A 26,198-nucleotide genomic window follows, 5' to 3' on the forward strand; every position below is an offset into this window, starting at 1 on the left:
TACATTTCAAAAACTGAATGCATTTACAAATCTCAGCATGTTAAAACTGGAGGATCACAGTTAACCACAAGTTTTTTAAAAGCAGGTAGCCACTATCATCCTTATTTACAAGGGTAGCTCTCATGCTACTGTGCTCTGCTGGGAAAAGAAAACAACAGGTTCTCTCTACCCAGAGGAAGTTCAAAGGCTGCTACTGTCAAATGTAAATGAACTACACATCACATTCTCTCAAAATTCCACACAGTACAACCCTCCTGGGGCCAGAATGACCTCTATGTGTTTTGCACAGATAGCATATGAGGGGAACTAAGTCTCTATTATGCCATCTTCAACTTGCTATCCATCAAACTTTAAGAGTGGCTTCTTAAGATATAACAATTTTAAATATCTACACACGAAACCTAGGTTCACCACAGTATATAATGCAACTGCTAACAACCTTAAATGGACAAATTGACAATAACACAATAATAGTGGGGGACGTTAACACCCCATTTGCAACAATGGACAGATCATCCAGACAGAAAATCAATAAGGAAACAATGGCCCTGAATAAAGCATTAGACCAGATGGATTAATAGATATTTATAGGACATTCCATCCAAAAGAAACAGAATACACATTCTTCTCAAGTGCACATGGAACATTCTCTAAGATTGATCACATCCTGGGCTACATTTCCAACCTCAGTAGCTTTAAGAAAAATGAAATTATATCAAGCATCTTTTCCGACCACAATGCTATACAACTGGAAATCAACAACAAGAAAAAAACTGCAAAAAACACAAACATGTAGAGACTAAACAACATACTACTAAACAACCAATGGATCACTGAAGAAATCAAAGGGGAAGTTAAAAAATACCTAGAAGCAAATGACAACAAAGATATGACACTCCAAAACCTATGGGATGCAGCAAAAGCCGTTCTAAGAGGAAAGATTATAGCAATACAAGCCCACCTCAGGAAACAAGAAAAAGCTCAAATAAACAAGCTAACTTTGCATCTAAAGCAGCTCAAGAGAAAAGGACAGACAAGACCTAAAGTTAGTAGAAGGAAAGAAATCATAAAGATCGGAGCAGAACTCAGTGAAATGGAAACAAAGAAAACCACAGAAAAGATCAATGAAACAAAAAGCTGGTTCCTTGAAAAGATCACCAAAATTGATAAACCCTTAGCCAGACTTATCGAGAAAAAAAGAGAGGACTCAAATCAATAAAATTAGAAATGAAAAAGGAGAAGTAACAATGGACATCACACAAATGCAAAGGCTCCTAAGAGACTACCACATGCAACTATATGCCAATAAAATGGAAAACCTAGAAGAAATGGACAAATTTTTAGAAAAGTACAATCTTGCAAGACTAAACCAAGATGAAATATAAAAGATGAATGGACCAATCACAAGTACTGAAATTGAAACTGTGATTACAAAACTTGGAAAAAACAAGAGTCCAGGACCATATGGCTTCACAGGCAATTTCTATCAAACATTTAGAGAAGAGCTAACACCTATTCTTCTGAAACCATCCCAAAAAAATCACAGAGGAAGAGACACTCCCAAGAGAAAATTAAAGGCCAATTTCACTGATGAGCACAGATGCAAAAATTCTCAACAAAATACGATCAAACCGAATCCAACAATATATTAAAAGGATTGTACATCATGATCAAGTGGGATTTACCCCAGGGATCCAAGGGTTCTTCAGTATCCACAAATCAATCAGTGTGATACACCAGAAAAAGCCTTTGACAAAATCCAACACCCATTTCTGATTAAAAAAAAACCTTCAGAAAGTGGGTGTAGAGGTAACCTACCTCAAAGTTATAAAGGCCGTATATGACAAAAGACTCTACCAGAAAACTGTTAGAGCTGATCCATGAATTTGGCAAAGTCACAGAATACAAAATTAATACACAGAAATCGATGGCATTTCTATATACTAACAATGAAAGAGCAGAAAAAGAAATTAGGGAAGCAATCCCGTTTACCATCACATCCAAAAGAATAAAATACCTAGGAGTAAACCTACCTAAAGAGACAAAAGACCTGTACTCTGAAAAACTATAAGACACTGATGAAAGAAATCAAAGATGACAAAAATAGATGGAAAGACATACCATGCTCTTGGATTGGAAGAATCAATATTATCAAAATGACTATACTAGTGAAGGCAATCTACAGAATGAATGCAATCCCTATCAAATTACCAAGGACAGGTTTCACAGAACTCAAACAAAATATTTTAAAGTTTCTTTGGAAGCACAAAAGACCCAGAATAGCCAAAGACAACCTGAAAAAGAAAAACGGAGCTGGAGGAATCAGGCTCCCTGACTTCACACTATACTACAAACAGGACAGAAAGCGCAGAATTCAACCCACACACCTACAGCCAACTAATCTATGACAAAGGAGGCAAGACTATATAATGGAGAAAAGACAGCCTGTTCAATAAATGGTGCTGGGAAAACTGGACAACCACATGTAAAAGAATGAAATTGGAACACTCCCTAACACCAGACACAAAAATCAACTCGAAATGGATTAAAGACCTAGATGTGAGACCAGATACTATAAAACTCTTAGAGGAAAACAGAGGTCAAACACTCTCTGACATAAATGACAGCAACATCTTCTGAGATCCACCTCTTAAGAGTAATGACAGTAAAAACAAAAATAAACAAATGGGACTTAATTAAACGTAAAAGTTTCTGCACAGCAAAGGAAACCCTAAACAAAACAAAAAGATTTAACCCACAGAATGGGAGAAAATCTTTGCAAATGAAGCAACTGACAAGGGATTTATCTCCAAAATTGAGAAATACCCTCTGCAGCTCAATACCAAAAAGACAAACAATCCCATCAAAAAATGGGCAGAAGACCTAAACAGACAATTCTCCAAAGAAGACATACAGATGGCCAAAAAACACATGAAAAGATGTTCAGCATCACTCATTATCAGAGAAATGCTATTCAAAACCACTATGAGGTACCACCTTACACCAGCCAGAATGGCCATCATCACAAAGTCTACAAACAGTAAGTGCTGGAGAGGGTCTGGAGAAAAAGGAACCCTAGTACACTGTTGGTGGGATTGTAAATTGGTGCCACCACTGTGGAAAGCAGTATGGAGATTCCTCAGAAAACTAAAAATAGAACTCCCATTTGATCCAGCAATCCCACTCCTGGGCATCTATCCAGAAAAAATCACGACTCGAAAAGACACATGTACTCCGATGTTCATTGCAGCACTATCTGCAATAGCCAAGACATGGAAACAACCTAAATGTCCATCGACAGAGGAGTGGATCAAGAAGATGGGGTACATATACACAATGGAATACTACTCAGCCATTAAAAGGAACAAAATACCGACATTTTTAAGCAACATGGATGGACCTAGAAATTATCATGCTAAGCAAATTAGTCAGACAATGAGACACCAACATCAAATGCTTTCACTGACATGTGGAATCTGAAAAACAGACAGACGGAACTTCTTTGCAGAACAGATGCTGACTCACAGACTTTGAAAAACTTATGGTTTCCAAAGGAGACAGTTCGGGGGTTGGGGGGATGAGGTTATGTTGTGGGATGGAAATCCTATAAAATTGGATTGTGATGATCATTGTACAACTATAAATGTAATAAATTCATTGAGCAATAATAAAAAAAATAAAGAAAATAAAGAGTGGCTTCTTAGCCAAGCTCTTCCAAAAATATGAATGAACACAGATATTGAATGCTTGCTAAGACTGGAGAGAGCGCTGAGCAAAATTAACGTTCCCTTTAGCCACATCTGGCAGAAATGGTCCAGAAGTTGTTAGAGAAGTAACATTAATCCAAATAACCTTATGGACTCATTCTAGTTTCCATAGAATCTGAAAGCTCTATGTTTACTCTCGTTGAATTTTTATTTATTTTTATTTCCTTTATGCCAAGCACCCAATCTATGGCTTTATGTATGATTCTTAGAAGTCCAGAACAAGTTCCGAATTTTTGCCCCTTAATTTTTTTATTTTCTACCTGATTTGGTCTATCAGGCTGTCATCCATGTGTATTCCTGACAACTGATCTGAGAAGGACTGCTGCTGGTGTTTTTTAAATAAGTTAAATTGTCATATCCCTCCACTGCAACAAGTAGCAGAAGTCATAGTATGTATTACAATGCTAGACCTCAAAACATATCAACTATTTATCCCTTAACAGAAAGTCCCTGACATTATTTTGTGCTGAGTCATACACAGCAGCTAAACTAAGTATTTTAAAGCCAACTCATCACCGCATAACTGGTTTTCCCCTTCTCCACTAATAGGCATAAGTCCGGAACTTCAGCAAGGTAGTTATTATTAGTATCCACCCACCTCCTACCATAAAAAAAAAGAAGGGAAAAAAAAAGTTTGAGGCAAAGAGAAGTAATGTGCCTAGACTCATAAAGCCAAGAAGCAGGAGTCCCAGAGATAGAACATAGACAACTTGATTTCAACATTCAAGCTCTTAATTTCTACAGTAGTCTGCTTCATGAAACACTATACTCGTTAGGCAATTTTTATTTATTTATTTATTTATTTATTTATTTATTTTTGTCTTTTTGCCATTTCTTGGGCCGCTCCAGCGGCATATGGAGGTTCCCAGGCTAGGGGTCCTATCGGAGCTGTAGCCACCAGCCTACACCAGAGCTCACGGCAACGCCGGATCGTTAACCCACTGAGCAAGGGCAGGGACTGAACCCGCAACCTCATGGTTCCTAGTTGGATTCGTTAACCACTGTGCCACGACGATAACTCCATCGTTAGGCAATTTTTAAATAAAATCATCTCTACTGTCCTCTTTTGGGATAACGACTGCAGATCCTCTTCTTTTTTGACCATTGTCCTCTTTCTTCTCCCATTCCTTCAGTATATGGCAAAAAATTTAAAACAGTTCTTTGAGTTGGGAAATACTAAGGTATGGGGCTTAAAAAAATACTAGCGTAGAATTAAGAATGTGTGAGTTCAGGACAAACTATCTAGCCAAATCTCATGTGCATTTTGCATCAACAGCACACATCTCAATATAGCCAAATGTCAAACTCCCTTGGTTTTCTCACCTATGAAATAAAAGGACAGAATATAAGAAACACACCTTACACCTTTAACACAGCTTTAAAAATTCAATGATATTGCAAAATGTGGAGGGAAGGAGAGCAACACAGACATGATTGTTTCATTCTGCAAACCATGTAAGAGAAGGGAAAACCATGATGAAAATTTAGCAATCAGATAAAATAAGCACTCAAACTCTACTCAACTGAATGCTATTTCTCTTCCAACAATAAGTATCACAATGGAGTATATATAACCTGAAAATGCTCAGCATTAATATGCCAACTCTTGGTCACTGACAGTACCAATAAATATAATTTCTACTAGTGGTTATCTGCTAGTGAACTCACTTATCTTTTAAATTAAGGAATGCAAAACTCTGTATATTAGGAAAGAATATCAACAAAAGACTTCTCTTTCTTGTGAGCTTTCTCATAACCCTTAGCCCAGGGTGTAAACTCCAACTGTATTTCAGTAATTTGAGCTTGGCCTAGGTTAAGGGGACAGGAAAACCAAGATGACATGGCCCCTTGGAATTTCCAAAAACTAAAATGAATTTGAAACAGAATTTGTACATAAAGAAATATAAGCATGAAAAAACAGTGATTAAATGTTTGGAGAAAATAATGGTGGTTAATAATGGTAATAGTAGCTTTCATTTATTGTATCAATAAATGAAATGGAATACTTTATAGATATTACAACATTCCATCTTTACCAAAGCCCTACCAAGTATGTGTAAAATTACCATAATTTTAGAAATGAGAAATCTGAAGCAGAAAAAGGTCATGTAACTTGTCCAATGTCACAAGAGCACAACTCTTCAGAGGCTGTGATCTTAAAATAAAATAACTTCACTAAGTAGTATCATTAATCAGGGCAACAACTTGTAGGCACAGAAGAAAGGTATATTACCATTAATTAATACCACCACCGTCTACTTCAAAGCTTTATATCAACCTTTTATCACAGTTATATCACCTTATATCAACTTTGATTTTTCCCCTCCTTGATCTTCAAACACAATTAATCTAATAAATCTAATCACTTTTCCTCAATTTGATTATATTCAGCAAACATATCTAGAGCATTCATTATGTGTAAAGCATTGTACAGGACAGTTTAAGACTTTTTTTTTAAATTTTATGGCTGCACCCACGGCATATGGAATTTCCCAGGCCAGGGATTGAATGTGAGCCACAGATGCAACCTAAGCAGGAGCTGCAGCAACACAGGACCCTTTAACCCACTGCACTGGGCAAGGGATCAAATCCACGCCTCATCCCAACCCAAGCCACTGCAGTTGGAGTCTTAATCCACTATGCCACAGTGGGAACACCCAGAAGGCAATTCTTATTCATTACACTTAGAATGCAGCACATTTGCAAATGCATTCATTCATTCATTTAATTTGTCTGTTACAAATAGATCTAGTTGATAAATTCTGATACACATAACATTAATGCCAACACTTACAGAATACCCATTAAGTGCCAAATGCTGATCCAAGCACTGTACTGATCTATACACTTAACACTGTACATATATCTTGTTTAATTCTCATAACAACCTTATAAAGTAATTACTATTATCTCCATTTCATAGATGAGTAAACTGAGGTATAGTGAATTTAAGTAACTTGTCCAGAATCACACATGTAAGTGGCACAGCGGAAGTGGCACAGCAGAAGTGGCACAGCTGGGAATCATACCTACGTAGCCTAGCTTCACAGTATATGCTCTTGATCAGTGCCTTCTAAAGAGAGGGGAAAAATCTGAAACCAGTATAAATTATTAACACCATAGAAAATAAGAAAAATTATGATGTTCTCTGGTCTTTATGCCTGGTACAAATGTCAAATACAGAAAACATTCGTTTGCAGGAAAGGATAAAAAATGAGAGAGGGAGGGGACAAATTCATTAATTAATTATACTTTTCATGCCTAAATTACCTGAGATTAATCACTCCTTTCAGCCTCAGGTGCTTTAATTGCAACCACCATTTTCACAACTTCTGAAAATAGAAGTGCTATTCACATCATGATAATGCTTTTTTATCTGTTCATGTGTGTTTTTGTTCTGCACAGGTGGGCAGTAGGTCAACAGTGCAGAGAACCAGGACTCTAACAAAGGTAGAGAGGTCTGAGGTGCACACACAAATACTGTGTTAACTTTGCTTTGAGTGTCCAAACATGTTCTGTCTCATCTCCACATTTCCTAACAATGCTGACTATGTCTACCATTTCTTCTATAACCATTATTAGATATAGTGTTTATTTCTGTGTTTGCTTATTTAACAAGAACTCGGTAGTGAATGATGTGCTGCGGGTAGTTCTGATAACCAGAAACTCAACTAACCATTTGTATGCTGGGAGGCTAGTTTTCTGGTGGATTTGGGAAAACAGGGCAGGCACATCAGATAAGAGCTCTTGCTGTAATGACTTTTCCTACTTCTGAAAGAATGGGTATAAGGCTAACACAATGATGAGAAGTTTGTGGCCTCTTAACCATACAATTCCAGTAGAACTCACTTATACATCAAGGTTTCTAGAGTAGAATGGTATCTTTGTTAGAATTAAATGCAGGACCTATCAGGCAAAAAGTATAAATGGCAAAAATTCCCCTTGAAAAGTTGTTAAATAAATATTGTGCTCATCATTCATAATTTGGTATAGCCAATCCTGAAACTAAAATGTATAGCAATATAGTATTAATTTACTTCATGTGCCAAATATGGTTTTAAAGTACTGCAAAAAATTGTTCTTTCTCCCTTACAGTTTTGAGTGGGTATATGTTTTAAACATATGCTTTAAAACTCCACCAAACTACTCATTTTGCAGTTTTTAAAGATCTTTTATCATGGCCTACCACAAAAAGTTAATTTTTTTCTACCAATAATGTAAAATCAAATTATTTGTGAAATGATGTAATTTTCCATGATGGAAATATGTCATTTACACACTATGGTAAAGTCTAAATAAATTTCATTCACATAATTTCTACAAAGCTACCTGCAATTTCATTAAAGTTGAAACTGACTTGTTAATTTTACAAGCAGTATGTCAAAACTGTCTTTTAGCTAATATCATTATTTATTTCTAAATTTTAAATACTCAACATATCAAGATACTCAGGAGAATGAAGTACTTTGTTCAACTGATTTTTTTTTTATTAACAGAATCATATCCATCTATACTTATGATTAAGACATGCCCAAGATGGTAAAACATAGTTAATAATAAAACTCAAAAAGCTGATAATCTTCCAAGAAAGGAGGGCTGAGGACAGCTTCAAAGATAACCATGAATATCTCTTCCTGGTAAGAAGCGTTCAGAGAAGAAATAAATGGTTTGAAATTTCATTTTTTTTATTTATTTTTTTGTTCTTTTGTCTTTGGAGGGCCACACCAGCGGCATATGGAGGTTCCCAGGCTAGGGGTCTAATTGGAGCTGTTGCCGCCAGCCTACGCCACAGCTACAGCAATGCCAGATCTGAGCCATGTTTGTGACCTACACCACAGCTCACGGCAATGTCGGATGCTAACCCACTAAGTGAGGCCAGGGATCGAACCCGCATCCTTATGGTTCCTAGTCAGATTCGTTTCCTCTGCTCCACAATGGGAACTCCTGGTTTGAAATTTTAAATAAAATACATAACATCTTAACTAGTTCAAAACTGTGACTAGAATAAAAGGAAGAAATTTATTAGAAGAGTAGATTGCAACGAGAACAAAACAAAAGAAGGGCAGTAAATCACTGCTCTATCTGATCACTCAGTATTGAGGTAGGAAAAATATGTGTGTATATACATATAAACATACATATGAATATATATAGTTGTATGGAATATTTTGAGATGAATCTGGATTTATATAATAGAAAATCACTACAAAATCAATTTAACTTTTCACTGTACACAATATATACTCGATGAAAGTAAAAAAACCTTATTTCACATGTGACCTATAGATCAAACAGCATAAAAAAAAAAAAAGGAAGATTTGCTTTGACATCTGTTTCTAAAGGTAAACTTAACCTCAGGATTATGAGATATGTAAATGTTTAGATTACAGTCTCTTCTTCTAAAATCCTCTTTAGTACTCAAGCAGAGAAACAGTGAAAGCCTGAAAGGGAGTAAGGTGTAAAGGCACCATTTAATGCATATTAAGGAATGACATGTTATCACATAGTAACTTGAGGTTCTGAAAGAAGATAATTCAGTATTAATAAACAGTATTGTGTCCTCGAATGTATAAAAAAATCTCTATTTCAAAATCTAAACAGAAAATCTATCTTCCCTATTCACAATATTACAAAAAAATTTTTAAAACTTTTAAAGGTGGAAGGAGATTTGGACGTCAACCGGTTTATCCACAAGATGAAATATCATATCTCAGATTAAGTAACAAGTTCAACAGTAGAGTCAACAGTAAATGCAAGTCTTACGATACCCAGGACAGTGCTGTTTACACCCCAGCTTTCTCAGCACTGATTCCAGAAAGGGAAACACCAAAACCCATGTGTAACAGACTCTATAGCTTTTTGGATTCCACCTAACTATCCTAGTTCTTTCTCGAAGTATTTTCAATTAATTAAACATATTTACAGTCAAATGTAATACCAAAACCACATATTTTAAAAAGTATTTTCACTCAGCATTTTTCAGTGTAAGCCATACGGAGACTATGAATTTCAATCACATTATTCAGGTTTTCTTCCACTTAAACCAATTTGCTTCTAGAGTTAAATACCCCAAAATTTTATGCTTGTCTATTTTCTCTTGGTTAATTTTAAGAGAAATAAATAGTTCATTATTCAATCAAAGTGTGACCTTTTGGAAAAGGTACCTCTTAACCTCACCAATTTATTATGGAATGTGGGAGCACAGGGTTTAATTTTATTGCCAGTTCTTTGGTCTAATTTTCAATCTTCCAGTCTCAATTTAACAAGTTTTAAGAGAGTTGTTTGTTTTGCTAGAAACGGCTCTAATCCTTTAAACTTTCAATGTGTAGAATGTTAGCTTGGTCCTATTTTCTCTTAACTGCCAACCAGAATGTCATCTGTTATGTCTGTTTTGACATGCTTCGAAGAGACAGGGCTATAGAATCCCTGATATAAATGGCTGATGACTACTGTAGCAAGAATGGAAAAGGGGAGACTAGAGGCTGGCACTTTGAGAGGTCTCAAAGCAAATAAATAATATAAGAAGAAAAATGACTATGTTTGGAGAATACTTAGTGAGACATTCCAAGCTCTTCCAACTTTGGTAAAGGGTATTATAAAGTAGCTAAGGTGTAGAAATAGCACCAAGAATATTTCTTTCACTGTAGGGAATAAAATAAACTCCCAAAGTATGACAGTTAATGGAAAGAATTAAATCTACTCTGAGGGTACTTAGTATTCTACTACATTCCCATAAAATAAGTTAACCTTCACTTCTCTTAAGAAACAATTTAAATATTAAGGAACTTACTTATTCTGCCAAATTATCTTTATAGTTTTAATCAAGGGTTGATGAGCAAACTTACTCTAGATGAGTCATAAGAGGGGCTTGGTTGACCACTTGTTCCCCAAGATGTCGTACCTCCTCGTTCATCCATACCTAAGGAAAGAAGAAAGTGAAAGATATAAATCCAAAAGGATACTATGATGACTTTTGTTTGGTAGAGCAGTGAGTGGTATCTACATTTGATGAGAACTAGCTATATATCAAACCATATTTCTGGAACTTGGCAGACGTACATTTCTTTGCAGTATCTTCATCATTGCTCTATACAATGCCCTAAAATACACTGCAGAATTTCAGAACCAATATAGGTTTTTGGAAACTTTCAAACACGGCTTTTACATCTCTCCACCTCTGTCTCCATCCATTGCTACATCTAAGAATAGATGAACCACCCCCCCCCACTTTCTAGGGTTTAATATTGCTTCCACAAAAATAAGAAGTGAATGAGGGTTAGAAATGAAACAAATGAAACAATTGCTTGAATTAATAAAACTGGTTTCCCTCAGAGCACTGATTAGATATTCTTAACGGAAGACATGAAAATAAACCAAATTATAACAAACCACATTCAAGTCAATGCTAGTTATATTAAAACTAATAAAAAATGATGTGATTACTCATCCTAACAAAAATTTCTTCTAAAATCTAATTGTAAATGAATAGGTTCACTCTGAGCAAAGGAAAGAAAAACTCAAAGTGAGAAGGATTCACTCTCATAAATAAAACAATTCAGTGTGCTCCTTAATGTATCTTCTGAAGCTTTAGCTCCATTATTTTTTACCTTTCAACCAATCTCCAGAAAAAGTTTAAAGAGTGGAGATCTCTCAATCCAGCCATTTCTCCCTTTTCTGTTTTGAGGACCAATCTCTTTCATCCTTAACTCTTAATAGGGTACACTGTCTCAACCCCTTGTGAACTTCTTTCTCTGATGAAACAGAAATGGCTGGTTGCTTTCATTTTTCCACAAGAAAACGCTGGATGTTACAAAAACAACATTCTGTTAAGTTTAGAACCTCTCTCTCTTCCAAAAAATTCCTTGAAGTCCTTCCTCTGTGATTTTGATGAAAAATGGTTTGTAATAAGGTAAATGTCACAAAGTCTCCGGCTACTAGCCAAGACTGCCAAGGGTCTTTCACAGGAACATAACTGTAAACTGAAGGGATAGGTGACTCAAGTAGGGTAAGAAAGACAGTATCCAAAGTTGAATACACTAGTTACTAATTCAGTTAGTAGGAAATACTTATTCTTTTTATGAATCTGTACTTCCTGAATCAAAAACAGAATAGAGAAAAAATGAGTACCTACTACAGACAATACACCAAGTACAATTTCAAATGAGTTAGAAACTTTGAAAACACACAGATTACAGGTTAAAAAAAAAAAAAAAAACCCATAGTGTTCATTCCTGGAGAATTCTTATTAAAATTCTAGATTTAAGAGAGATTCTACAAGTTTGAGGAATATTATGTAAAAACACACTTTGTTAACCCATCTCTCCAGCATCCAGTTACCTGCAGGCCATTTTCCAAGCATTTTCTTTGCAAGTAACACTGTAGAACAACATATAGAATTCCTATGAGACCCATTCTAAGACAAAGGCTACTATTAACCTACAAAATCCATTAACATAAAACTACTTGTGAAACTGCAAATAATTTTATTAAAAGTTTTATTTAAAAAGACTATACTTTGCATTTGTAACTTTTTTCTACATAAGTTAAGATTTTTAAAATATCACATGGCCAAAGTAAAATGCAAAAGTAAACTGGCTCCTGAAAGCAGAATTTCAAATAACTGTACACCCATGTTCACAGTGGCATTATTTACAATAAACAAAATTGAAGAAACATCAGTTGTTGTTGTTGTTATTTCTTGGGCCGCTCCCGCGGCACATGGAGGTTCCCAGGCTAGGGGCTGAATCGGAGCTGTAGCCACCGGCCTACGCCAGAGGCACAGCAACGCAAGATCCGAGCCGCGCCTGTAACCCACACCACAGCTCACTGCAACGCCGGATCGTTAACCCACTGAGCAAGGGCAGGGACCGAACCCACAACCTCATGGTTCCTAGTCGGATTCGTCAACCACTGCACCACGACGGGAACTCCCAGGAAGAAAATTCTTACACATGCAACCTGAAGACACTATGTTAAGTGAAATAAGCCAGTTACAAAAGGACAAATACTGTATGAGGCACCTAGAGCAGACAAATCCACAGAAACAGAAAATAGAACAGTGGGCCTAAGCAGGGAGTACATAACTTTCACTGAACATTTAGAATATATAATGCAAACTTATTTTAATGACCATGAAAATAATTCATCTTATGACTCTGAATTGTTTTATCACAAATAGTTAATAAATATGAGGCCTATGTGTTATTTTACGTACATTTGTAAAAGAAAATACAGGAAAGATGATTACTTGCTACAGAAAACATCTCAGACAAAACTTTATTTTTATTTTTTGGATTATTTTTTAATAAGTCAATGAATTTTACTGTATTTTTTAAAGTGACAAATGAAATTCTCTTAAAATATATACTCAATTCTCATTAAGTGACACATAGCACTTTTATAGCATGAAAGAGCTAACATTAATTAAAGGAAATGGCAATTAATTTAATTAAGCCACTAGCTAAAGAGTACTACATACCACTGATACAGGACATGTAGGGGGCTCAAAGGATGCTATACAATAACAAGCATCCAGCTAGGTTTACACTCAGAGCTCTATAGTTTTACTGTTAATGTATCCACACTCTGAATAGAAGGTCGTGGCTGGCACTGACAAAGGCAAGAGTCATCCCTTAGCATCAATAACTCCTTTCTTCTGAAGACAATGGCTGTTCAAACATAGAAATATGACAGGAATAATAAACTTTCCAAAGCTCCAGCCTTAACACCAAGGTATCCAGGGAAAAAGAAATCACAAATAGAAAATAAACAATAATTAAATTATACAAATTGATCAAACTCTGAAAAATGCTCAACAAGAAAATACAATACTCGATTTTGCAATATAGTAATCAGGAGGAAAACATTTCTGTTAAGATATATTTGAATCACCATTGTTATATATTTTCTTTCCTTCTTATTTCTACTCCATAAACGTCAATTTAACATTTTTTGAGATGCTAGTGCCTCAACTGACAGATTAAAATGGTAGTGTAACAGAAAGTTTAGCAGTACTTCAGTGGCAGAAACACTTTTGAGTCATGTTTAACTTTCTAATTAATCTATTTATATTCAACAAATTTAAAAGTTAATAATTTAACTAATATAAAGATTTAAATGACTTTTTTCTTTTTCTACCCTTTTATAAACAGAGTCACCTAAGTACTTGCTTTTCTGAATGGAATGGATTAAAATTCAATATAAATTTTGATTCCATGTGCCCCATTTTAAAAGGCATACTATTTTTATTTAATATTTTCCAGTAAAGAACAAACATTAAATTTTAGACTCTATATCTAAAAACAAGGTTGTGAATTCAATGAAACGATCTGCTTCCTTCCTTTGTAATGACTTTCCTATATTCTATATACCTGGTTTGTCCCCCTTATCTGGGCCTCATGGGGCCTCAAAGAGAGCTTGTGTACCTAAAGCATTATTCAAGGTTTGGTAAGGCTCAGATAAGATCTGAGATAAAAGGGGTGAATGAGGAGCAAAGCTGCTGACCAGCTCCTTCTCTCCCACCTGCCACCACCTGACCTAGCATTAGAGATTCTGCCACCCTATACTACAAACAGGCTAAAGGGGGAAACAAGTCTGGAAGTGGGAAAATATTTCAGGTAATAGTGGAGAGTCTAGTGAATGGAGAAAGAATGAAAGGGAACAGGAGGTGAGACAAAGAGTGGAGAGAAGAATAATTAGGCTATCCCCGTGGCAGAGCTGGTAAGAAAAACATGTCATTACAGTCACTTTGCTTAGTATTATGGGGATATTTACGGTTGGAAGGAAGAGTACAGGGGATTATATACATCTATTTCACTCTGTCTCTGTCTCTCTTTCTCTCATACACACACAGCTTGAGGTAGCACTGAAATCAATTTTTTATTCTAGCAAGTAAAATGTAGTTCAAAAATATAAAACCCCAACACTGTTATAAATAAGGGAAAGATGATAAACTTTACAGGATTCAATAGATGATTTGATAAAAGAAATCTGACTAGAGACAGCTATGCCAGATAACCAAACCTATGTATGTATTTATTCAACAGTTTCTTCACTGCATTTTATTTGTGAAATAATATATTCCTTTAGATAAGACTCAAAAGCTGCAATCAATTGTAAAACAATATACACCTAAAATCCCATCATAAACATATTTACTGTATTTTTCAAATTTTAGATACTTATGAAATAAACCTGCTCATGTGTTTTTTCAAAAATTCACTGTGAAATAGAATCAATTAGAATATAAAAGCAAATCCTTTGTTTTTATGCTACACACTAATGAAAAACAACAACAGAAAAGTTATGGAAATGCTGAAATTGTAAGGAAATTTAAGAGAAGAGCTGTTGCTTCATATGAAGTATATATAACATTGGTTATAGAGGTTTTTTTTTACTAATAAAAAATTTTGGCTCTGTCAAATTAAAAAGTTTGATTCTTTTTAAAGTATGCAAGAAAATAAGACCAGCAAAAGGAACAGAAGGAATTGTCTTGAAGTTATCTTTTAAAATTTAATCACAGTTTCTGTTTGGTACTGATGAGAACAAAGATTTAAAAGTATAAATATTCTAATGGCCAAGTACACTAGAGTAAGATAATTAAACATGTGGCAAATTTCAAGAAAATGATGAATTTTGAAAATAACTTTCAAACAATGATTTTCGCTATGCTATTTTTATTAGCCACATCACTCTGTACAAATGTCCTGTAAAGATACAATTAAATAAGACATTCCAGTGATTTAATTAAATAAGAGTATAAGGGTCAAAAGGAAATGGCAGTCTGCTTAGAAAAAAATAAAAACTCCCTAATGGCGAGGACAGAAACGAAGTTTTTAAGAGGGCAAGCAGGTATTTTTTGCCACCTTGGGAAGCATCTCAGGACCTGGTATATTGAGGATTTCCTCTATCTCAAGAGACACTCTAACCCCAACAAAGCTCTTGGGCAGATGAGCTGTCAAGTTTCTGGAAACAAGAAAAGACCTTCCACTGCACCTGAGAAGCAACAGCAACACTCCCCTCTAATCTAAATAACAAAGCTTTGCACCTAAACAAGGCTGTCAAATGTTTTCCTTCTAAAGAGGCACAAAAGAAGTCCACCCTTTAAAAAGTCTTGATATCTCTTCTCCAACTCTGGATGAATCTCAGCAAAAAAATGTCCCTCCTCAGTTTCTCAATCCCACTAGGTTTATCTTATAAATACTTCCAATATCTAGCTATAACTCACTATTTTTACAAGGATCATTTTAGTCTGAGCTACCATCATCTTGACCTGTATTATAACAAGAGCCTCCAAAAGGGTCTTCCTTCTTATCCCTCCTAAAGTTTGTATTCTCTACACAGGAACTAGAATGACCTTTACAAAACAACTCAACAATGTAAATCCTATGCTCAAAATCTACCCATCTCATTTAGCATTAAACCCACCAGTCTACAATGTTCCATGGGTCCCGCCTCCCACCTCTCTGACTTCATCTCCTACTATTCATTCTCTTAGATTACTCTATTTCAACAACATGAATCCCGTTTTTGCTCAAACACACCAAGCATGATTCCTTCTAAGGGCCATGCCACTTGCTCTTCCCTCTTCATAAAATGCTTCCTTCCAGATATGTGAGTGGTCTGTTTCCCTAATTTCCTTCAGGTATTTCTGTTCAAACACCATATTATAGGGGGATGTTTACCATTTGTATTCTTCCTAATAAATTGAAATTTTCATCAAAACAAGGGTGTAGTCTATTTTGTTCAATTTTTTACGTTTGGTGCCTGGAATAATGCTTGATATACAATAGGCACTAATAAATATTTGTGAAAGAAATAAATAACATTAAGTGGAAATAATACAATCAGTTTAATGAAAGTGGGGCTGAAACTGGACCCCCTATCTATTAGCTTATCACTCTTCTTTAGACAATAATCAAAACCAATATTCTAAATAAATGAATAGTAGTTTGAAAATTCCAATGAGAAGCAGTCAGACTATAAATGACTCTGAACTAGAAAAGTGACTACCCTCAAAGAGCAAAAATTACTAAAAATTTTAGAGAAACCTAAACCCTCACTAGGGCTGGGTGGCTAAACCACACACAGATGTTAAGTACCATAGCTTTGAAATGATCCCATCACACATCTTAAGAAAAAATCACTTTGTACTCACTATAGTACAGTATAAACGACAGTGTTACAAAAAAGAATTCTAAATAAAAAAGTATTCCCAAAGATTCATACAGTCAGCATGATGTTAGGATATTTTACAAATGTGGTTAGAAATATAGTGATTCTCTTAAATTTGGTAACATTTCTTTCATGTATTCCTTTAACCAGTTACTCATTGTATTATCGTCTACTCTGACAATATTTGAGTAACTATCCCTTATTCTCTTCACATATACAGTGCTCTGGTTCAGGTCCTGGATGTTGCTTATTTTTCTATTATGTTCCCATTCCAATCCACAGTTAACATTGCCAGCACACTTATCTTGCCATAAACACAAGTTGGATCACATCCATTCACTTTTCAAATGTGATCCTCTGCTGCTTCAGGATTAACATTCACACTCCTGAGCAGGGCATTCTTCAAGGTAGCCTCAATTTACTTTTTCAGCTTTAGTACATACTATATCCTTCAGAAAATTCAGTGCTCCAGCCTCATTAAGATATTAATTCCTCCCCAAACAATCCAAGACTTGTTACATATTCTTCTCCCATTGTTTCCTAGCCCTAGAATACTCACCCTTATCTTTTGCCCCATTATACAGTTTCTAATTTTGAATCAGCTTAAAAATCCTTCTCCTCTGAGTACTATTCTCCATCAATTAAGTCAAAATTAATCAACAACTTCAGAAATTAATTTGCACTGATTTAATCTGCAATATTAATAGTTGTTTTTATGTATACCCTACTAATAAAACTTTGCAGTAGGTAATATATCTTGTTCATCTCTATGTACTTCTGGTACCTTGCACAAGTGTGGTATTCCGCATTCAAAATGTCTACTAAATGGTAAGGAACATATAAAATTAGGGCATTCATATGACAGTATGTCACAAGAATGCAGTAACTAAAGATGGGTTAAAAAAAAGGAATCCAAAATGGAAGACAGAGATCTAAGTAGAACATTAAGAATAAGTAAAACTGTAATTATTATTATTTTAAAAGTATTGTTTTTAAAAAGTATCTTTTTTTTTTTTTTTTTTTTTTTTGTCTTTTTGCCATTTCTTGGGCTGCTCCCACGGCATATGGAGGTTCCCAGGCTAGGGGTCGAATCGGAGCTGTAGCCACCAGCCTATGCCAGAGCCACAGCAACTCGGGATCCAAGCCGCATTTTCAACCCACACCACAGCTCACAGCAACACTGGATCCTTAACCCACTGAGCAAGGCCAGGGATCAAACCCACAACCTCATGGTTCCTAGTCAGATTCGTTAACCACTGTGCCACGATGGGAACTCCAAAAAAAAGTATTATTTTTAAAAGAAGACCATAGGAGTTCCCAACGTGGTGCAACAGGATCTGTGGTGTCTCTGAGGTATCTCTGAAGCATCTCTGCAGTGCCAGGACCCAGATTTGATTCCTCAGCCCAGCGCAGTGGGTTAAATAATCCAGCACTGCCACAGCCATGGCGCAGGCCACAGCTGTGGCACAGGTAGCAATTGTGGCTAGGATCTGAATCCTGGCCTGGGAACTTCTTCAAAAAAGAAACAAACAAAAAAAGCAGATTACAAATTTGTTGGAGGAAACCTCAAAACAGAACTAATGAGCTCAGCTTCCAACATGATGCAGTCAGCTCCTATGGAGAGCTACTATAAATTCTGGAGAAAAATTATAAATATAAAACAACTACCTAAAGGCTCCACCTTAAGAGTAAACCAAAGAAGTCTACCAAGGGAGTGAACAAAAACAGGCTGACTTTGGAGAGGAATAAAAACTTGGAAGAAGAGAGCAGACTGAGTTTCACTTTTTAACAATGGGTAGGGATTAGCACAGGTGAATTTCCCATTTTAAAGCTTTATCCTGCAGGTAAGCAGCAGTCACAGCATGTAGGAACTAAAATTCCAATAGAAAACTTACTATCTTTCTGGCTAGAAGGAAAAGAGAACAGAGAACACAATCATCAGAAAGTTAGGACAGAATCCCCAAAAGGAGAGAGGCAAAAAAGATGAGTCCCAAATTTTTGGTATGTCTTTACTCAAGTATTTGGCTGGGCTCTGGTGTACACCCTTCACAGGACAGTTTGCAGCTGATGCTAAAAGAATCAAATCAGACTGAGATTTGAGCAGATGCTAACCTCAGGTAAGACAGAGTTTTCATTATGAGTCTAATCCAATTAATGGCTCATTAAAACAAAGAAATCATAAATGCTTTGGAGGAACACAAAGAAACCAAAATTTCCAATAACATTCACAATATCCTTAAAACAATCCAAAATTCCTTGACAATGAAAAGTGAACCAATCTCAAAGGAAACAATAATCAAGAGAGGCCAACTTCAAGATGACCCAGATACTGAGATTTTCAGACAAGGACCTTAAATCAAATACATTAACTATACCCAATGAGGTAAAGGACATATGCTCATAATGAATGAGAAGATTAGAAATCTCATGGAGAAAAAGAAAATACAAAAAAATAACACATGAATGTTTTAGAAATAAAAATATCCAAAAAAAAATTATTGGATAGGTTTAAAAAAGGAAAGGAGATGACAGAGTAAAGAGTGAATCTGATAATACATCAATAGAAATAACTCAAATTAGGAGTTCCCGTCGTGGAGCAGTGGTTAACGAATCCGACTAGGAACCATGAGGTTGCGGGTTCGATCCCTGGCCTTGCTCAATGGGTTAAGGACCCAGCGTTGCCATAAGCTGAGGTGTAGGTCGCAGACACGGCTTGGATCTCGCGTTGCTGTGGCTCTGGCGTAGGCTGGCACTCCAACTCCGATTCGACCCCTAGCCTGGGAACCTCCATATGCCTCGGGAGCAGCCCAAGAAATGGCAAAAAAACCAAAAAAAAAAAAAAAAAAAAAAAAAAAAACCCTCAAATTAATAAAAAGAGAAAAAAAAAATAGAAGAAAATGAACAGGGCCTTAGAGACCTAAAAAAAGATACTAAACAGAGAAAAGGGCAGAAAAAAAATTTTTAAGAAATAACGGCCAAAAAATTCACAAATATAGTAAGGGATCCAAATTTATCAGTTAAGGACACTCAGTGAATCCAAACAGGATAAACGCTAAGAAAACCATGTGTAGGCCTACCATAGTCAAACTTCTAACACCCAAAAATACATAGAAAACCTTGAAAATGGACAGAAAAAGATATCACAGAACAATAATTTAAATACTGCAGACTTGTCTTTAGAAATTATGACTGTCAGCAGATGTGGAAACATACCTTTAAAGTTACCAGAATAAAAAGATCCTACAAGGATGGAAAGGGAATACATTTTCAAATAAAATAAAATTTGGAAGTTTTTGCCAGCAAAATTTCAGTGAAATAAATACTATAAGAAGTTCTTCAAGCTGAAAGAAATGTTATCAGAGAGAAACGATGATCTTGAAAAAGGAAAAAAACATCAGAAATAGTAAATATAAGAGATCGGTCTTTCCTTTTAACTTGTTTAAAAGTTTTTTTAATATAAAAATTTTAACATTCTCTCACAGGAGTTACAATATATTTAGCTGTAAATACATAAGACAAATACAGCATAAAGGAAGGCAGACGTGAGGGTAAACAGACCTATAAGTTGACAAAATTCCATGTGAAGTGGTATACTATTAACTCTAAATAGACTGGGATAAGTTAATGATGTAAATTAACCTTAGAGAAACTATCAAAGGTAGAAAAAAACAAAGGTATCACTAAAAAGCCAATTAATGAGTTAAAATGGAGTCCTAAGAAATAACTAAATCCAAAAGAAAGAAGTATAGCTGGACAAAATACAGACAGAAAAAACAAATTAGTAGGCCTAAATCCAACCACATAATAAAACATTCCATTTTTGTATAGGGAGGAAGACAAACAGAGAAGCAAACAAACAGATACTACTAAGAGAAAACACCTCATTGCTCTGTGAGCTCATAAAGTTCATTCTGTTGCTCCTCATCAACAAGAGAATTACATTTGGGTTTGATAAGGGAAAAGTAAGATGAAAATATTATACTGCACTTGCACATTAAACAAAAAAATACAGTACCATACCACTGTGAAAAACGCAAACAGGTTTTGTTTGTTTGTTTTTATAGTACCCATTAGGATCATAAGTCAATACCAATAAAGAGGCTTCTGCATAACTCTCAAGTACATTTTGGTGGATTTTTGCTGATTACCTAACACGATTTGCTATTTAAAAACAGCTGTGTGAGCAATTACTATTCTTAACTTAATTCCACAAACAATTCTATTCATTTCTTGTAATGAGGCCTGTGTACTCCTGGCATTCAAGTCTTAGACCATTAATTCCTGCAATGGCAACGCACTCTGCCTCTCTCAAAGGAACTCTGTAGGAATTTTTCCTTTGTATTTTCCTTACATTTTAAAATCTCTTCCTCATATACTCTTCAAACTACCACTCATTTCTTTTTAGATTCACAAAACAAAAATTTATATTCACCACCTTTATTTCTTTCTATTTATGTGGTCACTCAGTAATGAATCTCTTGCTGGTATCTAGTTTCTTCCTAGACCACACCAGCAAAACCGACTGCCAGGCAACAAAAGGCTCTCAATAAACATTTGTCTATAGGGCAAAAGTGAACTCCTTCATGTTGTTAAAGGTTATCCTAATCGTAAGGCATAAAGGCCCCTTCTTGGTCTTCATTTCTTAGATCTCTATAGCAGAGTTCCACAAACTTCTATAAACAGCCAGACAGTAAATATTTTAGGTTTGTGAGCCATATGTTCTCTTTACCAACTCTACTGCTATAACCCAAACTCTACTACTGTAGCCCAGAAGCAGCCATAGGCAATATGTAAACAAATAAAGAGTAGCTGTCTTCTAATAAAACTTAATCTAAAAAAAAAAAAAAAAAAAAAAACAATCTATAAAAAACAGGCAAAGGGGCTTCCCTGGCAGCCTAGAAGTTAAGGATTCAGCTTTGTCACTGTTGTAGTGTGGGTTCAATTCCTGGCCCTAGAACTTCCGCATACCCCGGGGAAGGCCAAAAAAACCCCACAAAAACCAAAAACAAACAAACAGGCTATCGACTGTGGGCCTTATTTTTGCCTACCCTGCTCTAAGGGATCCAATCCTGTTAACCACCTTGCCTCTCTGACATTTGCTGAAATTAACCTTTGGACCCCTATTTCTGTACATTAACACTTCCCTTTCTGTGTGAAAAACCTGCTCTCTTCATTCCAAGTCCTTCTCATTTTATGCTCTACCCCTCTGACTTCTCATTAAGTTTTATGATTTTCAACTATCCCATCTGAAAGATCAATTTTCAAATGCACACTCCCAGCTTTAAGCTCAGTTCTTTATTTTGCGTCTTGAATCACCAAATTCCCACTGAAAGTTCTCATCTGGTTCTCCAGCCATCACCGTAAATCTATCACACATAAAACTAAATTTTGTATATACCTTTCGCTTCTTCATATGCCTTTGGACTCTAATTATTAATATTTCTAATACTAGTAGTACTATAATAGTGCAGATCCACTAGACTTGAGAACTAGCATCATCTCTGATTCTCCCTTCAATATTCCTATATTAAGTATTCCTTACGAATGTCTCTTGAGGTAGCTTTTGGATTCCTACTATCAGAAACTTTTTATTCTGAGTTTTCCTTATATCCTACCTAGACTCCTTTGCTAGAGTCCCTTTGAATTGTCTTATTTCAAAATACTTCATCTGCCTATAATATTCTCCCAGTGTAATTTTCCTAAAACAATCCTCAAAACACATTACCCCCAGATTTAAAAAGCAAACACTTCCAGTGCCCCACTACCAAGAGAATAAACCCCAAATTCTTCAACCGGAAACTGAATATTTACTCATCTGTTTCAAAAATGTTTACTACCAGTTATGCTAAGTTTGTCCCTTCTATTATTTAAAGCCTTTGAAAACCCGGTTATAATTGCCACTTCCAACTCTAACAGTCAAAAACATTAATTTCCTACCATAGCCATACATAGTATCATGGTCTAGGGAGGACTCTAGGCATTGCTGATACAGAGATGCATGACACAAAGACCTTGCCCTGAAGAGGCTACCATTCAGTGCTTCACATTCAAACTCTCAATTGTAACCATGAGGCATATTCATTGCACATAGTATCATTCATGAACATTTACTGCTCTTATTATTCCTCTTAGCAAATTTATCTCCTCTAAACTTAATTTCTTACTGATTTAACACTCACTTTAAATTCCACCTGTGCTGTACAATACAACCAACCTCCTTAATCCTTACTATGACCTCTTTAATATTTACATCATACTTAAAAATCAATGTTGCAAAACACAGAAGTTATACCGCTCTTAAGACTATATAAAACGTCATTTCAAATTAATTTAAGAGCAGCGACCATATTCAGCTCTTATTCTGTTTCACCTGCACTGCTGCACATAAAGAAGACACTCAACGAAAACATTTTTATATACAAAATGGCACTGCTAATCAATGTATGGCCAGGTTTTCTAGAACCATTTCCAGCTTTTTATTGACCTACTTACATTCACTTCCCCAGTCTCACTGATGAACAGTATGTGTGCGCAAGGGAGCCTTCATGAAGGATATAAATGATGACCAAAGCACAGAACAAAGGTAACCACACAAAAAAGACAATCAAATGAAATCCCTGACATTAGCATTGTGCTCTCATGGAAAGAACTAAACTCTCCCGTTTATATGCACATGTATTTATTACAATAACATGTAAGCAAAAATTACTGCCATGTACAGATTTCTAAATTTTGAACTCAAATAGTGTCTAACCTTTAAAATACTGAATTTAAGTCATTTAAAAAACATCTACTGGGAGTTGCTTTTGTGGCTCAGTGGGTTAAGGAACTGACATTGACTCTATGAGGATGTGGGTTTAATCCCTGGGTGCACTCAGTGAGTTAAGGATCTGGGCATTGTTGCAAGCTGCAGCACAGGTCACAGATACAGCTCGGATCCAGTGTTGCCGTGGCTGTGGCGTAGGCTTGCAGCTGCAGCTCTGATTCAACCCTTAGCCCAGGAACTTCCACATGACACAGGTACAGCTGTACACACAAAACAAACAAAAACCCACTACTTATAAAGATAAATGATTACATCAAAATGCTGTCCCACCACCCAACTTTTGAAGCTATTAAACTAGTTTAAAAAGTTTGACACTGCCTATGTTATAATAAAGCATATCACTCTATTTAAAATTGGAAGTACATTTGTTTTACTATATTGTGTTACTTTGAGGTGTGCAGCAAAGTGATTCAGCTATACCTATTTTTTCCCAAGATCCTTTTCCATTATAGGTTCTTACAAGATATTGAATACATTAATCTGTGCTATAGAGTAAATCCTTTTTGTTTACCTATTTTATACATAGTAATGTCTACCTATTAATCCCATATGCCTAAGTTATCCCTCCCCCGGCCCTTCTGCTTTGGTAACCACGTTTTCTTTGTCTGAGTCTGTTTCTGTTTTGTAAATAAGTTCATTTATTATTTTTCAGATTCTACATATAAGTGATATTTGTCTTTCCCTGTCTGACTTATGTCACTTAAAGATCCCTGTTATTGCAGATGGCAATTTTTCATTCTTTTTCATGGCTAATACTCCATATCTCTCTCTCTCACATACACACAGACACACACACGCACATCTTTTTTATCCATCTACAATATAATTATTTATAGTTTGTGGGTTGCCCTCCCAAGGGTATGGGACTTGATTATATCATGAGTCAGCCCCTCCTACCCACTTTATTGTTCTTCCTTCTTTATGTCTTCAGTTACAGATCTTTTTTCTGGTAGGTTCTGTTTCTTTTCACTGATGGTTGTTATGCAGATTTTAGTGTATTTGTGAGAGGAGGTGAGCTCAGTGACTCTCTACTATCTTGGACCTGAAATTCCTAACTCAGAGTATTTTTATTTTAAAAATAGAGGACTGCTTATTAAAGCTATCTATTATTAACTTAAAATATACATTAAAATGACCTCAATTATATAACTGAATATAATATTGACAAAAAAATAAAATCTACACCCCAAATCTTACAAATTGCCGATGGGCATGGAAAATGATACATTTTGCAAAACAGGCGGTTTCTTAAAAGACAAAAATATGTATATCCTTTTTGACACAACAATACCATCCCTAGGTATCTACCAAAGATAAAGTGAGAAAAAAAGCATCTTGTGGCAATACCAGATCCTTAACCACCGAGCAAGGCAGGGATCAAACCCTGCATCATTCAGGACACTATGTTGGGGTTTTTTGATTTTTTTTTCTTTTTTCTTTTTAGGGCTGCACCTGGGGCATATGGAAATTCCCAGGCTAGGGAGCTAATTGGAGCTGCAGCCACCAGCTACAGCACAGCCACAGAAATGACAGATCTGAGCTGTGTCTGTGACCTACACCACAGATCATGGCAACGCCAGATCCTTAACCCACTGAGCGAGGCCTGGGATCAAACCTCCATCCTCATGGACACAATGTCGGATTCTTAATCTGCTAAGCCACAACAGGAATTCCCAGGATGGCCTTTTCATTCTCATTGTTAGAAAACTCATTTGGAAACAAAAATAAGCCAATGGGACCTAATCAAACTTACAAGCTTTTGCACAGCAAGGAAAACCATTAAAAAAAATGAAAAGACAACTTAAGCAATGGGAGAAAATAGTTGCAAATGATGCAACCAAGGGCTTAATCTCTGAAAGATGCAAACAACTCATACAACTCAACAGCAAAAAAAGACCCAACAACCCAATTGAAAAATGGGCAAAAGACCTGAAGAGACTTTTCTCCAAAGAAGATATACAGATGGCCAACAAGCACATGAAACAAAGTGCTCAACATCACTGATTACTAGAGAAATGCAAATCAAAACTACTATGAGACACCCCCTCGCATCAGTCAGAATGGTCATCATTAATAAGTCATCATTAATAAGTAACAAATGCTGGGGAGGGTGTAGAGAAAAGGGAATCTTCCTACACCATTGGTGGGAATGTAAATTGGTATAGCCACTATGGAAAATAGTATGGACGTTTCACAGAAAATTAAATATAGAACTACATATGACCCAGCAATCCCACTCCTGGGCACACATCCGGACAAAACTACAATTCAAAAAGACACATGCACCTGTATCTTCAAAGCAGCATTATTCACGATAGCCAAGACATGGAAACAACCTAAATGTCCATCAACACATGAATGGATTAATAAGATGTACATATTCACAATGGAATACTACTCAGTCATAAAAATAAAATTAATGCCATTTGCAG

The 26,198-nt window shown here is 35.8% G+C and overlaps 1 protein-coding gene across 7 annotated transcripts in view; it reads right to left on the reverse strand.

Moving 5' to 3' along the window:
- The window catches only part of TCF12 (transcription factor 12), a 374,065-nt gene that overhangs the window by 222,623 nt on the left and 125,244 nt on the right, over positions 1 to 26,198 (reverse strand). For all 7 annotated transcript variants that reach the window (XM_021094696.1, XM_021094708.1, XM_021094732.1 and 4 more), the window contains exon 4: positions 10,613 to 10,686. In XM_021094696.1, the coding sequence (XP_020950355.1) occupies positions 10,613 to 10,686 (74 nt within the window). The remainder of the gene's footprint in view (positions 1 to 10,612; positions 10,687 to 26,198) is intronic.

The sequence above is a fragment of the Sus scrofa genome, chromosome 1, assembly GCF_000003025.6.
Source record: "Sus scrofa isolate TJ Tabasco breed Duroc chromosome 1, Sscrofa11.1, whole genome shotgun sequence".
NCBI classification, from domain to species: domain Eukaryota; kingdom Metazoa; phylum Chordata; class Mammalia; order Artiodactyla; family Suidae; genus Sus; species Sus scrofa.